This window comes from Enhydra lutris, unplaced genomic scaffold, assembly GCF_002288905.1.
Source record: "Enhydra lutris kenyoni isolate GAN:26980312 unplaced genomic scaffold, ASM228890v2 scaffoldscaffold4, whole genome shotgun sequence".
Classification (NCBI taxonomy): Eukaryota; Metazoa; Chordata; class Mammalia; order Carnivora; family Mustelidae; genus Enhydra; species Enhydra lutris.
Genome location: NW_019154088.1, coordinates 51,982,528 through 52,005,011, shown reverse-complemented (window position 1 = coordinate 52,005,011; position 22,484 = coordinate 51,982,528). Strand labels below are relative to the sequence as shown.

Sequence of the window (22,484 nt, the reverse complement as noted above, 5' to 3'; positions counted from 1 at the left end):
CAGAGGGGCTTTTTTATATGTAAATTGCTCGAGGGAGACCAAGGGGAAACCCCATGGTACATCTTCCAATTTAAGGTAAAGCCCTAAAAACAGTGCCTGGGACAGACATGTTCGCTGTTACTATTGCTGGTACAGCCAGGAAGCAAGGTTGTCTTGGAGGAACAAAGGCTATGCTCTCGTCCGATTCCCCCGCAGGAGAAAGTGAGTTGGAAGGTGCAGGCCTGGTGAGGTACACTGGAGGCCAGTGCTAGGCTTTGGTCATTGTTAAGGCCATAAAGAATTTTAGACAGACTAAAATGGCAGGCTCTACCCATTCTAGGATATCTCTCATTTTATGTTTGCTAACCCCTATCATTTTCCCCAAAGTCATTATCGGAGGCATGTGTCCTTATCGTGGGGGCAACGGTGGAGAGAAAGGGGCTGCTGGAGGGCCTTGGCTCCAGGAAAATCCTGGGAGAAGAGCAGGGGGCCGTGGGAGGACCGCCCCCCCGGAGCGAGGGCAGCCGGGCTCTCCTGAGGCAGGAGCGGACAGGCACTTGGAAGGGGGCGGGGGAAGAGCAGCAGCAGGCCTGGGTGGGGTTTGCTGACGCCGTCCCACAGCGGTCATCAGCAGCTGTCCCAGAGGGTGAGGCCTGAGAAGGGTTATTAGATTTGGAGACGATGATGTCATCAGGGACCTTTGGGGAATAGTTTTCTCCTAAAGTACAGTGCAGAAATATGCATTATTCCAGATGACTATATTCTTAATAGTTATAGCTCAATCTGTTATAAACGGGCCCCTAGAAAACTGTGATCGTGTCTGAAAATGTGTGCAGAGCCTGCTGCTGGCAGCAGTCAAGGAAGCGCTGCTAACACGCGTACAGCTGGGCCACTCAGCTCCTTTGAGTCCTAAGAACGTAGAAATTAGGAGTTTCCATAAGGCAGAGAACAGCTGTACTTTTTTTTTCTATACCATTTATTACTTGTGCCACCAAGTGATACAGCAGCGTATACAGCAAGTGACCGTTGTTGGTGGGACTGTCCCATCGAGATGCATGGATCCTGCAGTTGTTCAGAGAGGAAGTCGTCCCTGGGACCAGGACGGCTGGTCTCGGTGCGTCCCGGAGCTCCACCAGCCGAGCGGGGGGACCGAGGAACAGTGTGGGCGCGTGGTGGAGCGCATTCCTCCTGTGGCAGTTACCTGGGTGAATAACCGCGTTACGGACCACCAGGGGGTACAGCGCAGGCTCGGGAAGCAGGTAGAGTGGCGGCTCTGGACCTCCTCAGTCCCGGCAGGCCTGTGTCACTGTTGTCACAATGCTGGTTGTGTGCGCGTGCAGGTCGGGACCCTTTGAAGTGCGAGCTGACCTGGAGGAGTCCATGGAGTTCGTGGACCCCGGCGCTGCGGGGGAATCGGACGAGAGCGGCGACGAGCGCGTCAGTGATGAGGAAACCGACCTGGGCACGGACTGGGAGAACCTGCCGAGCCCCCGCTTCTGTGATATCCCTTCCCAGCCCGTGGAGGGCTCGCAGAGCCAGAGCAGCCAGGTGTCCCCGCCCATTGCGAGCAGCAGTGCGGGCGGGATGATCTCGTCCGCCGCCGCCTCGGTGACCTCCTGGTTTAAGGCTTACACTGGACACCGCTAGTGCGCACGGCCGAAGCGCGCCAGGTTTGTGTCAAGAAAGTTGTTCTTCCGCCACGCTCGAGTAAACTTTGTGTGTTCCGTTAAGACAGTGCCTGGAACAAAAAGAGGTTAAACTGTTGGTTTTTGTTTTTTTGTTTTTTTTTTTTTTTTTTTTTAAAGGAGGGAGGACAAGCATTTCTATGTATCAGATGGCCGATGGGGGTGACCCACACGCTTATGCTAGAACAGCCAGGTCAGGGGTCCCTCTGCCCAGACCCGTGTTGGTGGAAGACGAGCGTGTGCGCGCTGGTCTGCTGAAGCAGAAAATTCACCTGGGCTCCCTTTGGTCATGGGCCACTGGGCCCGCAGAGGGAGGCTGACACATTGGTCCTTGTGATGCGGAGACTGTTCCTGAACACTTTATGTTTTAGAAGTTGAATCACAAGCCAGTGATTCTTGATGATTAGAACTTGAAAGATAAAAACTGTTTCATATGAGTTTGTGCTTATGCCATCATTTTTTGTACGGAGAACCAGCAGGCAATTTGAAATACTTGATTTCTTTAGAATCTGGTCATGTTTGTTTTTTAGGTCAAGGATGTTGGTTTTGTTTGGGAGGGGCTTTTGGGGAGGGGGTAGTTTAAAGTTATTTCACTCATGCTGCTGCTGTCGTAGCTTGTCAGACATTCCTGTTTTTCTTTCTCCCACACACCAAAGAAATGAAAGTCTTTATTTTTGGACCCACATCCATGAACAGAAGAAATCCCAGCTGCAAGTATGGCCTGGAGATTTAAAAACTATATTCTTATATTCTGAAAGGAATTAAATCATTCTCACCTAGGTTTTTATTCTACCATCTATACTATGTGCATTTGAAATTGAACTTATTTTTTGAGTGAAAAGTCATTAAAGTAGTTCCCTTATGTAAGCTAAATGCCTGCCTGGGCACAGGTTAAAGTCACTTAACCAAATGGCTCTGGTCATTCTTCTGGTGTCCCAGTTTTTTTCTAAGGGATTCAGTAGGTGGCAGGTTTTCCCAGGGAAAACCATCCTGCTTGCTTTCTTAGAGGTCTTTGTTGCTCTAGGGACACTCCCTTCACTCAGAAATGCAGAGCAAATCACAGCTAATACTACTCTGACAGAATTTTCCCTCACCAAGAGATCATTTTCAGCTAAGGTGTCGTGTCATTCTCTTAGTGACAATCTCACAAGAGAACTGTAGAGAGGCATTATGTACAAATATGTAAGTAGTTTTTTATTTTTAATAATTGCAAAAACTCCTATGTAACAACTACAAAAAGAAATCCTATGAAAAATTTCTAACAGGCATTATTACCATATCTTGTTAGTGTGATTAGCATGACCGTACCTCAGATAAATCATTCAGAGACCTACCCTACCCTAGCTTCTTTTCTTGTAATTATAGTTGATACTTTGCCTCCGAATCCGAGGTGCTATATAGCTTTTGCTATTGGTATATTTAATGTTTGGTAGAGTTGCAGAAGAAGGGTGTTTATTCCTATCCAGGAGTTCCAGGTTCCCTGACTCTGTGAATTTTCCACTCAGCGAGGTAACAGGCTTTGCTCCATGTGGGTTCTTAGTAGCTGGTGTCAGTTCTCAGTTTCGTGATGGCTGAGCTAGCGTTGTACCACCCAGGTCGGAAGTTCATAGGGAATGGGTACGTAGACTTGAACAAATACCAAATGAACTTAAAATCCCATGAGGTTAGGGTTGTCTAGGCACTTCAAACCCTCAAGAAGAGTTTAGTTTCAAGCTGAGAGAAGATAGAAGACGGATTTGGGGCTTGGGGATAGAGATTGACTTATAAGAGATGCACAGTTATCATGGTTTCTCTCCCGTAGGCCGTGAGAAACCATGAGTGTGAGATTACAGTAAAGAATAGAATCCAGAGATCACAACTCCTGTCTAAAGAGTAAGTCAACAAAACTTAAAGGATACAGGAAGTAGGGATTGATAGAGTATATTTCGTTGTTTTTTTATATCAACTAGAGGCACTTTATTTAGGGTTAAATGATCAAACCCTTTAGTGGTTTGGAACACCAACATACTGGCTTACACTGCTGAGATATTTTGGTTTTCATTATTTTGCACTGGATCCACTCTGTAAATATTCTTAAATACACATTTCAACCACTGTTTTTTCCTACTCTCTTTGCTGCTCATTAAAATCTTTCATGTAGGTGCCAGAACCATATGTAAACAGCTTTTCAAAAAACTGAAGCTGGTATTTTTTTTTTTTAAACAAAAGCCATAGAACTTGGGTCATGTTTTCCATATAAAATGATTTGTTGAAACAAGGTAATACTAATAAAAACCTACAGGCACCAAATAGGCTGCTTAAAATGGTCTGTTAAAGACTTCTTTTTTGGGATGGAATATAACTAGGAGAAGTTTTGCACATCTGTAAATTAAAGGGAAAAACTGTATGTCAACATCGGGTATATGGACAGGATTCACTTAAGGATTCATGTATCAATAATTTGGGAAAGAACATTCAGGGCCATGCTGTTTTTAAAAGAACCACAGTGTCTGAGAATCTCCTTGTGGTGTAATATTGCAGGAATTTCCCATTACTCTGCGACTTCCAAACCAGTTTGAGTCATAAAATGTTTTCTAAACTTTTATTGTATTATTGCAATAAATCTTTTAACAGTACTTTACTAGTATGTGTGTCTTTTTCAAGCTCTGATTACTCATTTCTGTTGATACACTGAGGGTAGCAAAAATGAGATTTAAGGGGCACCTGGGTGGCTCAGTGGGTTAAAGCCTCTGCCTTCGGCTCAGGTCATGATCCCAGGGTCCTGGGATCGAGCCCCACATCGGGCTCTCTGCTCAGCGGGGAGTCTGCTTCCCTTCCTTTCTCTCTGCCTGCCTCTCTGCCTACTTGTGATCTCTGTCTGTCAAATAAATGAATAAAATCTTAAAAAAAATGAGATTTAACTCTGGAATAATTTATACAAATTGTAGGGTAATTTTTTAAGAATTTTTTTTCTAGGTAAGGTAATCCCAAAAATTACAGTTTATGGTGGATTAACAATAATGGTCTATCTCTGGTAAGCTGGGAAGAACTAATTGCTTACCAGTTACACACTTTCTCTAAAGATGCATTTTTCTTGTGTAGTCATCATATGGTGCATGTGCCCTACAGTGACTCGGTGCCCTAAAGACAGCTCCGTGAGGAGGTTGCCTTTGGAATCTGCCCAGACTTTTCAGGACAAGAGAGAAAGTGAAGTATCGAAGGTTAGAGGGGATCTGTTAAATTGAGAGGAGAACCAAGTAGTTTGGAGAATCACCCCCTCCAATCTGCCCTCTACCCCTTTCAGGTTAGATTATAGAGTGGGGTCACCTGCAGGTAGACAGGGATACCAGGAGCGATTACGGCAGAACTGTTGCCTGCAGTCCAGTAGCAGGAGAAACCCAGGCTAGCAAACAGAAGGGTTCCCAAATAGGGCATGAGCTTCAGGGCTACTGCCCTTCTGCCTCCTTAGGTAACACTTAAAAACACCCTCCTGTCTAGTGCATACCCCAGAGTTACGTCATGACTGATGCAGGAAGCAGGGTGAACCAGATGGGAAGCATGAACGATAGCTTTGTCCTTAGTGGTCAGTAAAACTTACATCAGTGAAATGGAGCGGGCTTTGGGGAAGTCCTCTAAACTTCAGCTGTGAAATGCTCAATGAGAGAAAGCTACCAACAGCACACTCCGAGGCTCTGGGGAGAAAATACCCTGGGGGAAAAAAAAGAGCAAATAATCCTAAAATTTGTATGGACCACAAAAGACCCCAAATAGCCAAAGCAGTCTTGAGAAAGAAAAAGAAAGCTGAAGGTATCATAAACCCCAGACTTGAAGATAGACTACAGTGCTCTAGTACTCAAAACATGATGGTACTGGCACAAAAACAGATCAGTGGAACAGAATAAAGAGCCCAGAAATAGACCCACCTGTATACGGTCAATTAATCTGTGTTATCAAGGAGGCAAGAATATACAATGTGGAAAAGACAGTTTCTAAATGGGAAAACTGGACAGCTACTGAAAGTGGACCACTTTCTTATACCATACACAGGAAAACTCAAAATGGAGTTAAGACCTAAATGCAAGACTTGAAACCATAAAACTCCTCAAAGAACACATACACAGTATGGGATTTGGGGACTATGCCAAAATAAAAAGCTTTTGCATAACAAAGGAAACCATTAACATAACAGTAACCTATTGAATTGGAGAAGACATTTACAAATGATAAATCCAATAAGGGGTTAGTATCCAAAATATACTTTATACAACTCAACACCAAAAAAAAAAAAAAAAAAAAAACCAATCCAAGTCCCAACCTGAATAGATATTTTTTTTCTAAAGAAGACAGGGAAGGGGGTGCTTGGCTGGCTCAGGCAGTGGAGCATGTAACTCGATCTCTGGGTTGTGAGCTTCCCACACTGGGTGTAGAGCTTAACTTAAAATCTTAAGACAGATGACCAACAGAAACAGGAAAAAACCCTCAACATGACTCATCTCAGGGAAATGCAAATCAAAACCACAATGAGATATCACCTCAACACCAATTGTAATGGCCAACATAAAAAAGACAAGAAATAAGTGCTGGCAAGGATGTGGAGAAAAGGAAACCCTCAGGCACTGTTTGGTGGGAATGTAAATTGGTAGCACCACTGTGGAAAACAGTATGGAGGTTCCTCAAAAAGTAAAAATAGAATTACCATACGATCAAGTAATTCCACTACTGGGTATTTACCCAAAGAAAATGAAAACACTAGTTTCAAGAAGAGAGAGGTACCCTGTGTTTATGGCAGTGTTATTTACTATAGCCAACATATGGAAGCAATTCAGATGTCCACTGACAGATGAATAGAGAAGATACGGTCTATATACACAATGGAGTATTCCTCAGCCATAAAAAAGAACAAGATCTTGCCTTTTATGACAACATAGATGGACCTAGAAGGTATTACATGAATGAAATCAGACAGAAATACCATGATTTCACTTATATGTGGAATCTGGAAAAAAAGAACACACAGAGAAATGGTGGTTGACAGAGAGGTAGAGGGTATGGATGAGACAGATTAAGGTGATGAGGAGATACAAACTTACCAGTCAGTAAGTCACAGAGGCACCTGGCTGACTGAGTCCGTAGAGCATACAACTCACTCAGGGTCGTGAGTTCAAGCCCCACACTGGGCATAGAGCTTACTTAAAATGTAGTCACAGAAATGGAAAGTACAGCACAGGGAGGAATACTGCAACAGCACTGTATGTGACAGATGGTAAGTATACTTACCTGTGGTAAGCCCTGAGTAATGTATACAATTGCTGAGTCACTATGTTGCACACCTGAAACTAATAAAACATTGTCAGCTACACTCCAATAAACATTTTTTAAAAGATGGGATTATAAATGAGTCTGTGTGTGTATGTGTATTTAAAAAATACAGGATTTTGGACACCCCTGAATCAGAATCAGCACTGTCCAGTGGAAATAACGGAATTTGCATGTGACTAAATCTTATTAGTCTCATTAAAAAGGTAGGTAAAAATTTTTATATTTTATTCAAAATGCCCCAAAATATTTCAACATGTAATCAATGTGAAAAAAGATGGGGAGCCAGAGAAGAGGGGGTCTGCAGAAAGGTCACACTGGTATTCTTGCCCTGAGCCACAAATATACTGGAGAAGGCTTGCCCCTATACCTACACCCTTACAGTAAGTCCTCCTTCAATTCGCTCATTTTGGGTGTGCCTCTCTCCCCTCCCCGTTTCCTCTTGAGAACCTCTGCAGAGCACAGACCAGAACAAATTGAGGGGCCTTAAGCCAAGACTACTGGCCCCGGGAAAGAGGGAATGGGAGAGGTCCTAGCTGCGTCCTGGAGCAGCGTCATCACCACCTCTACTTAAGGAGTAGTGAGCCGGGGCTGAAATGCAAGAGCTGTCCGCGGCAGGCTCCGTGTCCCGCAGGAGAACCCTGCTCAGCTGCCTCCAGAGGCTTGCTGAGGAAGACCAGACTGAAAGCCAACAGCTGAGTCCCAGGATGGGGAAGGCTGTGGGCCAGGCCTGGCTCCACCCCTCCTCCCACTGGACTGCAAACTGTTGAGCAAATGGAACATCTCACCTCCTAGCAGACGAGGACTGACCCAAATACAAACTTGCTCTCCACAAGTGGCAACTTTCTGAAGAACTGCATCATACGCTTCATACTACTTAATAGACACCTGAAGATGCCAGTTCATAGATCAACTGTTCGGGGGTGGTGGGCAGAAAGGAAGTCATTTAAGTAGCACAGGTGATACTGCCCTGATTAACTGGGAGATGGGTTGTGCCATTCCTCGAGTCAGTTTCTGCTGAGCTCAGCCTCTGCAAGAACACCTCCTCTCTCATGCCCTACACATTTCCCACCACCATGCTGGGCCTAGACCATTCTCTACTGGGTGATGGACGCAAAGGATTTCCAAGAGTATTTCAGCCATATGCCATTTCCCCCTTAAATGCCAACTTTAGAACTTAATTCCTGCTGTGTTTCATTGTTCCAAAGAGAATCTGAGACAGATCGTCCCCAAACCAACTTGTCCTGAGGCCTTTTCTCTGCTCACTAAAGCGTGAACGGGAGGACCTTTGAGGGGGCTCATTTTGGTTTTTAGAGGAGCATCACCTCTCACCAGGCTCGTTGCATTTTAAGAGACTGTCACCTCTCTGTTCCTGACTCCCCAGCTACCAACACTAGTGGCTCTGCTCCTCTAAGATAACACCAAAGTCAAATGAGCCACCCAGTATAGGGGTGCTGCCTGACTGGTTTTGCTTAGGCATAAATACACTGGAAGTCACCCAAGGGAGCATGACCACAAGGATGTTTGCTCTTCCCATGAGGTTGTGCAAACACCAGCTATGGCCACGAACTCAAACAGCATGAACATCAATAGAAGGGATTGCACATTTCCCACAGAGGTACTTTTACCAACTCACAAAGATTGCAACACTAGCTTGTTGGAACCCAGAGGAAAAACAAGGATAGAAAAGATCAGCTTCTCCAAATGCCAGGCAATGTGCACAGTAGACAAAGCATTTCAGTGGAACCTGACAGGGAGAGCTCTTACTAGTGCAGTTCGCCGTATACAGCAAGAAGTTTGGCGCAGACTGGCTTCATTCTGGTTTTAAGGTAGGCTCTTTCTGTGGGACAAAGGAGAGGACAAATTGCCAGTCTGCTAAGAATGAAGGCAGTGAAGGCTGTGGAAGATGCCTGGGAACACCCATGTAATCAAAAGTCTCCAAGTCTAGTCCGGCCAGGTAGGCAGAGACGCCTTTACAAGTCCAAGTTAGAAGGGATAGTTGAACAGAGCCCAGAAACAGAGCTCCTAGATCATGCATAACCATCAGCCCACAGCCTTCTGCAGCCACAAGGCCCAAAGCAGCCTGTGGTCAGGAAAGCCACTGTCAACAGAGCCCAGATCATACCAAATGCAGGACAGTTACCCAGCAGACTCGAGGCTGCTGTGCGAACGTCTCTAACCAAGAACGCCCCCATGGGACCAGCTATAATCCTCTCCACTTCAGCATTCTCATACTTCAGATGGAAAATTACAGCATCACTCAGGGCCATCAGAACTTGCCAGCACCCCTCACAGGGAGATGGTCACCAGCAGCACGTACCATGTGGGAGGCACTGAGAGGATGGCAGGACAGAGCTACTCTCTCTGAACCTAGAGTAGTCAGGGAGCAAGATCGACCCGCAAGATGGGACAGTGGCAGCCGATGTCAGGCGGCAGCTAAGTGAGGTGGGTGGGACAGGGCAGGGAGCTTCCAAAATAGGTGCCCCCGAACACAGAGCTAACAATATGCTCAGGCGGGGTACGTGGTCAGTTTGGAAGGATCCTTTCACATGGCCATTTTAATGCCAGAGTCATTTTTGATGAGGCCTGAAAACAAATTGCTTACCTTTGCCCCTTTCCCATTTCCAATTCCTCCCTGCCTTGGATATCTGGTGTCATCCGCTGAATAGGGGACAAAGTGAAACTGCCCCAGAGACAGGGGCAGAGGGCTCTCATGACTCCCAGACTTCTCTGATTTTTTTTCTAATGGTAGGACAGGAAAACTAGGCCAGGCACATCAAAGCCTCTGAACAAAAGCCGAAAGGTGGAAGTCTTCTTTGGGTCCCCATGGCAGAGAGGAGGCTAGAGTCCTGGTGTCCACATTGTTCTTCCTTTCTTGCAAGTCTACGATTCTACAGCAGTGCAGGAAAGCAGAGCGCTGCAAGGCTGACTGTTTTCGAAAGCTTGGCACTAGGGGGCTCTGAAGCACAGCGTCTTTCCCCGAAGAGAGAAGCCACACCAGTCTACAGCAAGAGCAGGGAGGGGGTGCCACCTGCTAAAATCCTCCGTCATTCTCTAACAGCACTGGGAACAGGGTCTGGCCGCAATGTTCAAAAGAGGTCATCGTCAGTGATTTCCAAGGCCCCTGAGGATCACATGCCGAGATGGGGTTGGGACATTCTTACCTTGTCCTCTGCTTTCAGGCAGCCCTGAGTTATGGCTTTGTGTCCCATGTGAAAACCAGATCCGGAATGGCTGATTTGGGAAAAACAACCAAAACAATTGTTTATCCTGTGCATCCACCTGGGCAAAGGTGGAACTGACAGCCAGTAACAACGCCAGCTGTGTTTTCCGGGCGCTTTCCACATGCCCAGCTGTACTCGAAATCCTGTGCGTGCAGATCTGCTTTAATCCTAAGTCATGAGCCATGACAAAGCTAGCAGGAAGGCGCGCTGAGACTGCCAGTCTAAAGCAAATCACAGGGGAGGAGGGCAGGCGCTGGAAACTTCAGCCCAGAACACTCAACTGAAAAGCATTTCCCACAGACCTCCCTCCGCTGGGGCAAGTGGTGAGGAAGGGCACAGACACCACGACGGAGAGGTAGGCTCTTCTCAGCTCTCCTTGTTCTGGGTCACTGGCTCTGGCCGAGTGTGGTCAGGGGCGTCCTTATCACTGCCTGACAGGGACAGACCACTGAGAGACACTCTTCAGTGTTAGTATCCTGCCTTTTCAGGGAGCAGCTTGCCTACCGATAAGGGGCAGAAGGGGCAGAAGAGCCCAAGGCGGATTCCAGTGTGGAAGCCGCTCTGTGGCCACCCAACACCTCCGCCACAGGTGACCCTTGCTCCACCTGGCACCGTCCTGTCCCACTCTGCTTGGCTGACCTAGCCAGAGCATACTCAACCTTTAACTGTACTTCGGGGCCATGACGGCCTGCACTCACCACTTCCCCCTCAGCCCTCCCCTGGAACATTTATCATGCTTCTCCACAGCGGGAGGCTGATGGGCTCTGATGGGTACCGGATTTCAAACCCACCTAGTTTTTAGGTCCTTCGCAGGAGCCTTCTGGGGCCCAATACCTTCCATCCCCACCCAGCATTACGTGACCACAGACTTAGGTGGTCATATCCTCACTGACTTCTTAATGGTGAACTAGTTATGCCTAGACAAGCTGTGAGGACATCCTCCAACAGGAGATGCAGCAGGGAAGACAACTGGGAAGACAACAAATTCAAAATAAGCATAAAATGTTACAAAAATGTAAGCTCATAACGTTAAGATGGTCTTTTTTCCACAGCAGAAAAATAATTTTCTCTCCCCCATCCCCTAACAACTCAAAAATTTTTTAAATTCTTATGATTCAATTCACAACATAATTCTCCATTATTAATTACCTCAAAAAAGGAGGAAAAAAAAATTGGCAACTCCGGTTCCATTTAAGATGCATGTTTTTATTGAAGTTAAAAAAAAAATTTGTAACCAGACAAAGAGTAAAGTAGACAAGAATGTTATAATCTGACTATATAATATCTTCTCATTCTTGGTGGATCACTAAAATATAACAGGATTGTTCTCTATGCTAATTATAAGGTTGTCCAGTTAAACCATTATTTGGTATCTTCAACAGGTTAACCTCTTAACTATTTTAGAGTTTCTTCTCAGAAACATTCATATATTATACAGGAAACATTCATAGTTTATTTGGGAAACATTCATATTTTATACAGGATGTACAAATTTAAGACGAGACAATTAAAAAAAAAAAAAAAAAACCACACAACTGTAGCCGCAACACTATCCTAGCTGCATTGTGGGGATTATGTTCAGTCTGCTGTCCACTATATACAACTGGATTTAATAGTGTTATTTACAGAGGGGCCAAAAGCACTCATCTAAGGTAAAGGCGCTCGGGTTTAATGTGCACTTTCATAGCCCTATGAAAACACAACCATTATATACACTGTAAACACCACAGGGCATGAAATCCATTTCCAACCACAAACTTCAATCTCACAAATCAAGCATACAAGGGCTAAGGTAAGGTGCCTGACTTTTCCTTTGTAAGCATACTTTTCATCCAAGAGTGCTGCTCTTCTTTCCATAGGACGCTATTTGCTTATTTCAAATATGGTGCCAGTGCTTAAAACATTTCTGGAACCCCTTTCGGGGGACTGCCTGCATAGTCTGCAATGAACTCTTCTGAACGTCCTTGATGGTGGCAAGTCTTCGTCCTTTGGGGGTGGATTTGATTTGGGAGAACAGGCATATTCACAGGCAAGTGAATCAAATTGTGGGATACCACCCTGGACCAATGGGAGGCGCCACTCTGAAACAATGAGACCAGTTTCCTTGTAGAGCTCATAAAGCAAGAGTTTAAAAAAATGCCTGAGCAATCAATGGCTGTCCTCCTGGAGGAAGTACAGGTTCTCCTGGAGTGAGGGCTTTGAGAGGCAACATTCACTTGAATGGTAGATCTAGGTGGTGTTTCTCCATTTTAAAAATCTGTCCTTTTGTCACCTCTCCAGACTTCAGTACTCCTCTTCAGCTTCGGTCCCCTTTGCTTTCTTATGGATTGCCCGATTAAAGCTGTGGCAAGCAGGGACCCAGTGATTGTCGTGAAGCCCCAGCTTACAGCCGGGGAAGCCCTTCTGAGACCGGTGGCAGCACATCCAGTACCCTGGCCCGTAGGGCAATGCCTGGCAATAGGGCTTGGGATGCCACCGGCACAGGGACACGTCCCCCTTCACGTATTTCTTCTTGCACTGCTTGCAAGGGTCCTCTCTGTATCGAGGATCTCGCACCCAGCGGGAATCTGCCGGCCTGATGTTGTAGTATTCGATGATAAACTTGAAATAGCAGCAGGTACACTTGAGAGCCACTAAGCTCTTGGTGGGAAGTAACCTGAAGATTTTCACCATGAGGTGGTGGGGCAGAAATGCCATGTACTGCTGAGGCTCCAAAAGCTGCTGGATTTTAAACCTGGTCTCCAGAAAGTCATGAGACACTTGCTTCTTCCAACTGGACGTCTCAAGCACCGGTAACGTACTTTCCACAGGAGAGGCTGGCAGGACAAACGCATCAGGGGAAACACTTTTGTCCTCAGAGGTGCTGTCGCCCTCTGCAGCATCTCGAAGCTGGCCGGCCTCAGGAGATTCCCTTGTGCCTTCACTCAACTGGGAACAGTCTGACTGGTGCTGACCAGGTGGCAAAAAAAACAACATCCCTGGAAGTGGGTCTTCACAGGACTTTAGACTAGAAGGCTGGCCCTGCTCTACCTTGGACACAGTGATACTAATGCACAAAGATTCCTTCCTTCTCTGCTCAGGATCCTGGCTCGGAAGCGGCACGAGCTCTCCGCTCATACAATCAACAGCATCCGTGCGCGACTCCGTGGCCTGAGAGCAGGTGTGAGGAGGAAAAGGTGACCCGGCAAGTTCCTCTGTCATTTCCACATCATACCTACTGCCATTCTTCATAGCACTGTGCTGATCTGGCTCAAACTTTGCACTGTCTGTGAGGAAATTCACACTTGCTGGCAACGGGGGACAGCCCCCGGGAGCACCGTCCCATGCCTCATTGCCCTCAGGAGAACAAAGGTCCGCTCGTGAGGGGCCACAGTCCACAGCTACAGACCCCACAGGATTCACCTGAGTGTCTGGTGCCTCCAAGGCGCCTTTGTTAGCTTTGCCTTCATCAGCCTGAGTGCCATTCGCCAGCAACACCCGGCCCACATTTCGACGGAAGCTGTTATTCCTCGAGAGGCTCCCAGGCTCGCGCTGGCTCTGCCGCTTCAGGCACTCGGACTCCAGCCGGGCTACCATGTCAAGCACACGGACTGGCTCACTCTGCGGCTCACCGACCTCAGGACTTCCTCTTTCCGTGGATTCCTCACAAGCTCCTGGAGCAGAAAAGGGTTCAGAGGCGGGGAGCACGCCTCTGGGCTGCCCGGGAAGCCTCAGCACAGCAGGCGCGCTGGTGCAGTTTTTCGTACAGGTCGCTAGCAGGGCACTGGCTCTCTGCTCAAGGAAGGCGACCATCTGGATGACTGACAGAGGCCTCCCGGCATAGATGCCATCGCCACTGTCACTCACATAATGCACAGAACAGTGCTCAATGCCACATGCAAAGGGCTCGGGCTGATAGCACCTGCTGTTCACTTCCCTCATCCTTTCTAACTGTATTTTGGCTTTTTTAAGATCCCCTGATTTTTTCCTTCTTTTAGTAGCTCTCCCATCAATATCCCAAGAGCTTTTTATTTTCATAGATCCTATCCTATTGCTACACTGGTGGGCTGCAAAGAATGCAATTTTCTCCTTGGTATTTCCCGGTTTCACAACAGCCCAGATATCAAGCGGCCCTTCCCCGTCTTCACCCTGGTGGATTGTTGCAGATGGTGCATTCTTCTTGGTTTTAACGTTCAAGCTGCTCTCTACAGGACTCTTCCCACTCATGCTGCACAGAACATTTGGAGAAAGAGTCCCAAAAGGCTTTCGCGATGACGCTTTACCAAGAGAGGGTGAAGGAAAGACACTCGGTTTCATGTAGCTAGCTTTGCGTTTTTCATCATTTATAGCTTCTCGGTGGCTCATAGGAGTTCTCAGAGTTTCCTTGCTGATTTCCAGAGGTCGCACTTTCTTCTGCAGTTTCCAGTATGGCTTTAGGTGCATAACAGAGGCTCTACAGGAAAGAAATACGTATTTGATTAAAATGGTACCTTTGTTCCTAGAAAAGTTTTTTTTTAACATGTAATCTCGGAGAGTTCTAGCGAGTAATAGAAACATTTTGTCAGGTCATTAAATCTTTACCATACCAACTCTCATTTCAGCCAGTTTTTAATATACAGATCAAGAATTACAAGGCAAACCACTTTTTGTGGTGTACAGGCCAGAAAATAAATTGGTAAATTTGAGGCTAAATAGACAGTGAATTTCAGAAACTGACATTAGTTAACATTCTTACATAAAATTGGTCCTTTGAATGTTAAAAAAATAAATAACTTACTGAAAGCTTCCAAATACAAGGTACAGTATAGAAGGGAAAGATTAAAAGGACTGGCCAGAATCCCTAGTGGACTGACACTATTTCCAAGTCATCACAGCTAGCATTTTATTGGCTGCAGTCTGTCAAAATGTTGTACTGCTTCCTAAGCTTTTCTCTTACTAGTGAGTATTTTAGATGTTTATAATTTTTCACCTGTTTATGTACTTTGCCCATCTACCAGTCCTGATTTTTTTTTTAAGATTTTATTTATTTGAGAGAGCTAGAGAGCAAGAGAGTACATGCACATGCGTGAGCAGGGAGATGGGCAGAGGGAGGGGGGAGAGAGAATTACAAGCCAACTCACACTGAGCAGGGAGCCCGACACAAGATTTGATCTCCTGACCCTAATATCATGGCCTGAGCTGATATCCAGAGTTGGATACTTCAACAGCTGAGCCACCTAGGCATGTCTAGTCTTTTTTTTTTTTTTAAAGATTTTATTTATTTTTCAGAAAGAGAGCACAAGCAGGAGAAGCAGCAGGCAGAACAGGCAGGAGAGGAGAAGCAGCTCCCCACTGAGCAGGGAGCCCACTGCGGGGCTCCATCCCAGGACCCCGGGATCATGACCTGAGGCGAAGGCAGATGCTTAACTGACTGAGCCACCCAGGCGTCCCTGATTGCCTCTAGTCTTGATTTTCTAAATCATCTATTTATATAAGCTCTTAACTATCAAATTTCCTCCAAATGCCTTAAATACAGAACCCATAATCCTGATTAAGTCTAAAAGCCATTTTGAACTAGTTCAAATGCCATTTTATTCCCTGACCAAGGCTGGAAGAGATGAGAGCCATCTTATAAATCAGAAAGATGATTACATGTCATTACACACATTACATGTGTGTTTTAGTCCTTGCTGTACCATTAATTAGCTAGACTTGGTGAGTTTACTTTGGATAAGTCACTTCCTCTCTGGGTCTGACTCGAAATGTTGACAGAGGGGTTAGAATACTAAAATACCTAATGATCTCATCAATTTTTACAGTAAAATAGTCATTGTTACCAGAATTGAGAAAAAGTGTTTTGTAGGGATGCCTGGCCTCCTACAAAATAAACCTATAAAATAAACATCAGCAATCAGCGGTTGGCGGCAAGAGCCCCCACAAGTCTAAGCATATGGAGTTTCCCTACTCTCACTTGTGGGGGACACCAGTCTGGGACACACAAATTCGGCAACTTGGCATATTCCTCTATCGTTCACCGTGTAACATTTAGTGAGTGCCTGCAACATGTCCGTCTCTATGATAATTGCTTTCAGATATTAATTCTAGTTGTCAAGGATGAAAGTGATCACCCAGGACAAGTTTGTTCACCTTTCAACTCTTAATTTCTTGAGTCTGGGCTCAGCTAAAAGAAGAAACAGGAATCTGAATATCTTCTAGCTAAGTGAAGAAAAATCTTGCATTCAAGACAAAGCATCTTTTCTTTCTTTTTTTTTTTTTTTTTAAGATTTTATTTATTTATTTGACAGACAGAGATCACAAGTAGGCAGAGAGGCAGGCAGAGAGAGAGGAAGGGAAGCAGGCTCCCTGCCAAGCAGAGAGCCCGATGTGGGGCTCGATCCCAGGACCCTGGGATCATGACCTGAGCCGAAGGCAGAGGCTTTAACCCACTGAGCCACCCAGGTGCCCCCAAAGCATCTTTTCATAGATATCCCTGAAATAGACTAGACTGGTTTGTTGATGACTTTTCCCAATTTCTATCCTAAATCTGTGATGTCCCCCCTTTCCTGCAGTATAGCATTTTTAATAGTTTTCTACCATTTGTTTATTTATGTTTTACAAAAAGACCCACTGAGAATCCAAGAACAAGATGAATACATATTTAAAAAGCAGATTAATTAATAAAAAGAGACATCTAGTGCTAACTCTCTGTGTCAATGATTTTCTGGTTTTTCATATTCCCTTCAACTCTTCTCTAAGTGAAAAAAGAAATGGAGATTGTTGAAAAATCCAATAAATTCTCACAAAATGATCTCATTACAGAGTGTCTGTGAATAAATTTAAACTTCAGCAATGTGTGTGCCATTCTGCACTGCACAGTATGTTCTCTTCGCCTTCTTCCCCCACATATTATTTTAGGTGCTATTATTGATAGGCAGGGACATTAAGAAGAAACTAATGTAATTATGGAAGGCTTTTGTTTGAAATTCATTAACCTGTGAAGTCAGCTCAACTGACACATTGCTAGCGGACAGGGTTTTAGCAGTATTAAAATAGGAGATGATCCCAGGGAACAGAAGTGAGAACTGGGAAGGAGAAAAGCCAGTGAGGTCATTGGATACAAACAGGGTGACTGCTGGGGAGTCTGTGGGACCCCTGAAGGAAGCACAACAATTAGGTATGGGCTCTTGTCCCGTACTTAAAGGCTGCACAGAATATCAGCCTCCCTCCTTCTTTTGCTGGGCTTGAAGGTCCTGAAGCAGAAAACAGAAAAGTGTTGGCGAGACTTAGAGTGAAGTGAGAAATTGGAAACCTGAGTTTGGGTTGAAATCAGTGTAGACCAGGAGAGTCTGATGCAGGGCACCAGGGCCATCTGCCACAAAACCTGTAAGATAGCAGATTTCCATCTCTAACAGATTACACCAGATGGTGGCGCTGTGCCCACCCCCACCGCACCCCCACAAACACAGACCAGCACTGTGGAAAGCTCCAGCCAGGTTTCCATGGTTGCCAATCTCTCCATCACAATTGTACTTTAATGTTCACCATAATAAAGTCCTGTTCTCTTGTAATTAAACAAAATGAAGGGCTCTAGCACCTACCTACACATGAGTGTTCCTTAGACAATCAGAAATATCCTTGCAAAAAATCTTAATCCCCGGGCTCAATGATTCAGAACTTCTGGGATTGGATCCAGAATTTCTGCCATCTGTTTTTATTAAATTTAACTTGGAAAGGATTAAAGGTCATTGTTAGATCTGCTGTAAGACTGTCAGTGGGGTTCTGGATGTGGGCTGAGGAAGAACTGTCCAACAGAAAGCCCTGCAGGTAACATGTACCGAAGCATCTATTCTAACAGCTGGTTAAAGACAAACTATTTACAGGGCACCTGGGGGACTCAGTCATTAAGCGTCTGCCTTTGGCTCAGGTCATGATCCCAGGGTCCTGGGACAGAACCTCTGCAGGAAGCCTGCTTCTCCCTCTCCCACTCCCCCTACTTGTGTTCCCTCTCTCACTGTGTCTCTGTCAAATAAAAAAATAAAATCTTAAAAAAAAAAAAAAAAAAAAAGACAAGCCCATTTTCTTACTTATGTTTTCCTTAAAACACACACACACAAAAATCAATGGCCTTTTTATTGCCAAATTTCCTCTTTAACACCAACTCTTCAGTTTGACACTGCTTCTTCCCAGCTCTCTTCTCTTCTTCCCCAGCCTTAAACGTCCATGTTCCACAGAGTTCCTTCTTTTTCTAGACCATTATTACTCAGGCTACATATATAAGTGCTGTCTTGTAGTTCATACTGATGAACCAGTGGTGTGCTATCCCAAACTTCATATCCTATTGCCTGCCTCACAGATATTGCTGGATGTCAGAAACACTCTCAAAAATCAACACAACTAGTTAATGAAAGCATCAAGTACCTAGAATCAAGCCAGAAAGTTGGGTCACTTAAAGATCCCCTCCCCACCCTGAACCATAGCCAATCACTAAGTCACTAAAATGCTCCCCCTCCTTTCTCAAGAAACAAGAAAGTTCTCAAATATACAACCTAACCCTACACCTAAAGGAGCTGGAGAAAGAACAGCAAATAAAGCCTAAACCTAGTAGGAGAAGAGAAATAACAAAGATCAGAGCAGAAATCAATAAAACAGAAACCAAAAGAACAGTAGAACAGATCAATGAAACTAGGAGTTTGTTCTTTGAAAGAATTAATAAAACTGATAACTGCCTGGTCAGACTTATCAAAAAGAAAAAAGACCAAAATTAATAAAATCATGAATGAAAGAGGAGCGATCACAACCAACACCAAAGAAATACAATTACAAGAACATATATTAGGAACAACTATACGCCAGAAATAGATGCATTCCTAGAGATGTATAAACTATCAAAACTGAACCAGGAGGAAATAGAAAGCCTGAAAAGACCCATAGCCAGTAAGGAAATTGAAACAGTAATTAAAATCTCCCAACAGGGGCACATGCACCCGAATGTTTATAGCAGCAATGTCTACAATAGCCAAACTATGGAAAGAACCTAGATGTCCATCAACAGATGAATAGATAAAGAAGATGTGGCATATATACACGATGGAATACTATGCAGCCATCAAAAGAAATGAAATCTTGCCATTTGCGACGACATGGATGGAACTAGAGGGTATCATACTTAGCAAAGTAAGTCAATCAGAGAAAGACAACTATCATATGATCTCTCTGATATGAGGAAGTGGAGACGCAACATGGAGGATTAAGGGGGTAGGAGAAGAATAAATGAAACAAGATGGGACTGGAAGGGAGACAAACCATAAGTGACTCTTAATCTCACAAAACAAACTGAGGGTTGCTGGGGGGAGGAGGGTTGGGAGAAGGGGGGTGGGGTTATGGACATTGGGGAGGGTATGTGCTATGGTGAGTGCTGTGAAGTGTGTAAACCTGGCGATTCACAGACCTGTACCCCTGGGGATAAAAATATATTATATGTTTATAAAAAAAATAAAAAAATAAAAAGATCACTGATCCACAAAAAAAAAAAAAAAAAAAAAAAAAAAAAAATCTCCCAACAAACAAGAGCCCAGGGCCAGACGGCTTCCCAGGGGAATTCTACCAAATATTTAAAGAATAATTAATACATATTCTCCTGAAACTGTTCCAAGAAATAAAAATGGAAGGAAAACTTCCAAACTTATTTTATGAGGCCAGCATTACCTTGATCCCAAAAACAGAGACCCGATCAAAAAGGAGAATTATAGACCAATAACCCTGATGGATATGGATGCAAAAATTCTCACCAAAATACTAGCCAACAGGATCCAACAGTACATTAAAAGGATGATTCACCATGACCAAGTGGGATTTATTCCTGGGCTAAAAGGTTGGTTCAATATCTGCAAGTCAATCAATATGATACACTACATTAATACAAGAAAGAACAAGAACCATACGATCCTTTCAATAGATGCAGAAACAATATTTGACAGTATACAGCATCATTTCTTGATCAAAACTCTTCAAAGAGAGGGAAAGATGGAACATACCTCAATATCATAAAAGCCATATGGGAAAAGCCTATAGCAAATATCAGTCTCAATGGGGAAAAACTGAGAGCTTTTCCTCTAAAGTCAGGAACATGGCAGGGCTGTCCACTATGACCACTGCTATTCAACAGAATACTAGCAGTCCTAGCCTCAGCAATCAGACAACAAAAAGAAATAAAAGGCATCTGAATCGGCAAAGAGGTAAACTCTCACTCTTTGCAGATGATATTATACTTTATATGGAAAACCCAAAAGGTTCCACTCCAAACTGCTGGAACTCATACAGGAATTCAGTAAAGTGTCAGGATATAAAATCAATGCACAGAAATCAGTTACATTTCTATACAGCAACAACAAGACAGACGAAAAGAGAAATCAAGGAGTCAATCCCATTTACAATTGCACCCAAAACTGTAAGATACCTAGGAATAAATCTAACCAAAGAGGCAAAGAATCTGTACTCAGAAAACTACAGAACACCCATGAAAGAAATTGAGGAAGACACAAAAATGGAAAAATGTTCCACAATAATGGATTGTAAAAACAAATACTGTGAAAATGCCTATGCCACCTACAGTGATCTACACATTTAATGCAATCTCTATCCAAATACCATCAGCTTTTTTCTAAGAAATGGAACAAATAATCCTAAAATTTGTATGGAGCCAGAAAAGACCCCGATTAGCCAGAAGAATGTTGAAAAAGAAAACCAAATCTGTTGGCATCACAATTCCAGACTTCAAGCTCTATTACAAAGCTGTCATCATCAAGACAGTATGGTACCAGCACAAAAACTGACACACAGATCAATGGAACAGAATAGAGAGCCCGGAAATGGACCCTCAACTCTATGATCAACTAATCTTGGCAAAGCAGGAAAAGAATATCCAATGGAAAAAAGAAAGTCTCTTCAACAAATGGTGTTGGGAAAATTGGGGACAGCCACATGCAAAAGAATGAAACTGGACCACCTCCTTACACCACACACACAAAAAAGACTCAAATGGATGAAAGACCTACATGTAAAACAGGAATCCATCAAAATCCTTGAGGAGAACAGAGGCAGCAACCTCTTCGACCTCAGCCGCAGCAACTGCTTCCTAGAAACATCACCAAAGGTAAGGGAAGCAAGGGCAAAAATGAACTGCTGGGACTTCATCAAGATAAAAAGCTTTTGCACAGCAAAGGAAAAAGTCAACAAAACCAAAAGACAACCAACAGAATGGGAGAAGATATTTGCAAATGACAAATAAGATAAAGGGCTCGTATCCAAAATCTATGAAGAACTTACAACCAAAGAACAAATAATATGATTAAGAAATAGGTAGAAGACATGAACAGACATTTCTGCAAAGAAGACATTCAAATGGCCAACAGACACATGAAAAAGTGTTCAATATCACTCGGCATCAGGGAAATACAAATCAAAACCTCAGTGAGATACCACCTCATACCAGTTACAATGGACTAACATTAACAAGTCAGGAAATGACAGATGTTGGCGAGGCTGCAAAGAAAGTGGAACCCTCCTACACTGGTGGGAATGCAAGCTGGTATAGCCAATCTGGAAAACAGTATGGCAGTACCTCAAAAAGTTGAGAATAGAGCGAACCTATGACCCAGCAATTACACTACTGGGTATTTACCCCCAAGATACAAAGGTAGCGATCCAAAGGGGCACCTGCACCCCAATGTTTACAGCAGCAATGTCCACAATAGCCAAACTATGGAAAGAGCCTAGATGTCCATCAACAGATGAATATATAAAGAAGATGTGGTACATATACACAGTGGAATATTATGCAGCCATCAAAAAATGAAATCCTGCTATTTCCGACGACACCAGTGGAACTAGAGGATATTACGCTAAGCGAAATAGGTCAACTGAAGAGAAGGAAACTATCTTGTGATCTCACTGAAATGAAGAATTTGAGAAACAAGACAGAGAATCATGGGGGAAGGGAGGGAAAAATGAAACAAGACAAAACCAGAGAGGGAGACAAACCATAAGAGAATCAATCTCAGGAAACAAACTGAGGGTTGCTGGAGTGGAGGGAGATAGGAAGGATGGGGTGGTTGGGTTATGGACCCTGGGGAGGGTATGTGCTATGGTGAGTGCTGTGAATTGTGTAAGACTGATGAATCACAGACCTGTACCCCTGAAACAAATAATACATTATATGTTAATTTTTAAATAGTTACAGCCTCCAAAAATAAATAGATAAATAAATAAATAAAATGCTACCTCTTCATTTATGGCACAAATGCCCTAGTTTAAGCAGCCATCCTATCTCTGCTACATGATCGCT

At 44.2% G+C, this 22,484-nt stretch overlaps 2 protein-coding genes across 4 annotated transcripts in view; one reads left to right on the top strand and one right to left on the bottom strand.

Annotated features, from left to right (window-relative positions):
- LOC111162436 (autophagy related 14) overlaps positions 1-4,279 on the top strand; it is a 35,699-nt gene extending 31,420 nt beyond the window's left edge. The window contains exon 10 of the mRNA XM_022526857.1: positions 1,320-4,279. Within this exon, the coding sequence (XP_022382565.1) occupies positions 1,320-1,626 (307 nt within the window). The 3' untranslated portion in view covers positions 1,627-4,279. The remainder of the gene's footprint in view (positions 1-1,319) is intronic.
- A 7,097-nt stretch (positions 4,280-11,376) lies between these two features.
- The window catches only part of LOC111160965 (F-box protein 34), an 82,729-nt gene continuing 71,621 nt past the window's right edge, over positions 11,377-22,484 (bottom strand). For all 3 annotated transcript variants that reach the window (XM_022524375.1, XM_022524392.1, XM_022524384.1), the window contains exon 2: positions 11,377-14,615. In XM_022524375.1, coding sequence (XP_022380083.1) covers positions 12,467-14,605 — 2,139 coding nt within the window. In that variant the 5' untranslated portion in view covers positions 14,606-14,615 and the 3' untranslated portion in view covers positions 11,377-12,466. The remainder of the gene's footprint in view (positions 14,616-22,484) is intronic.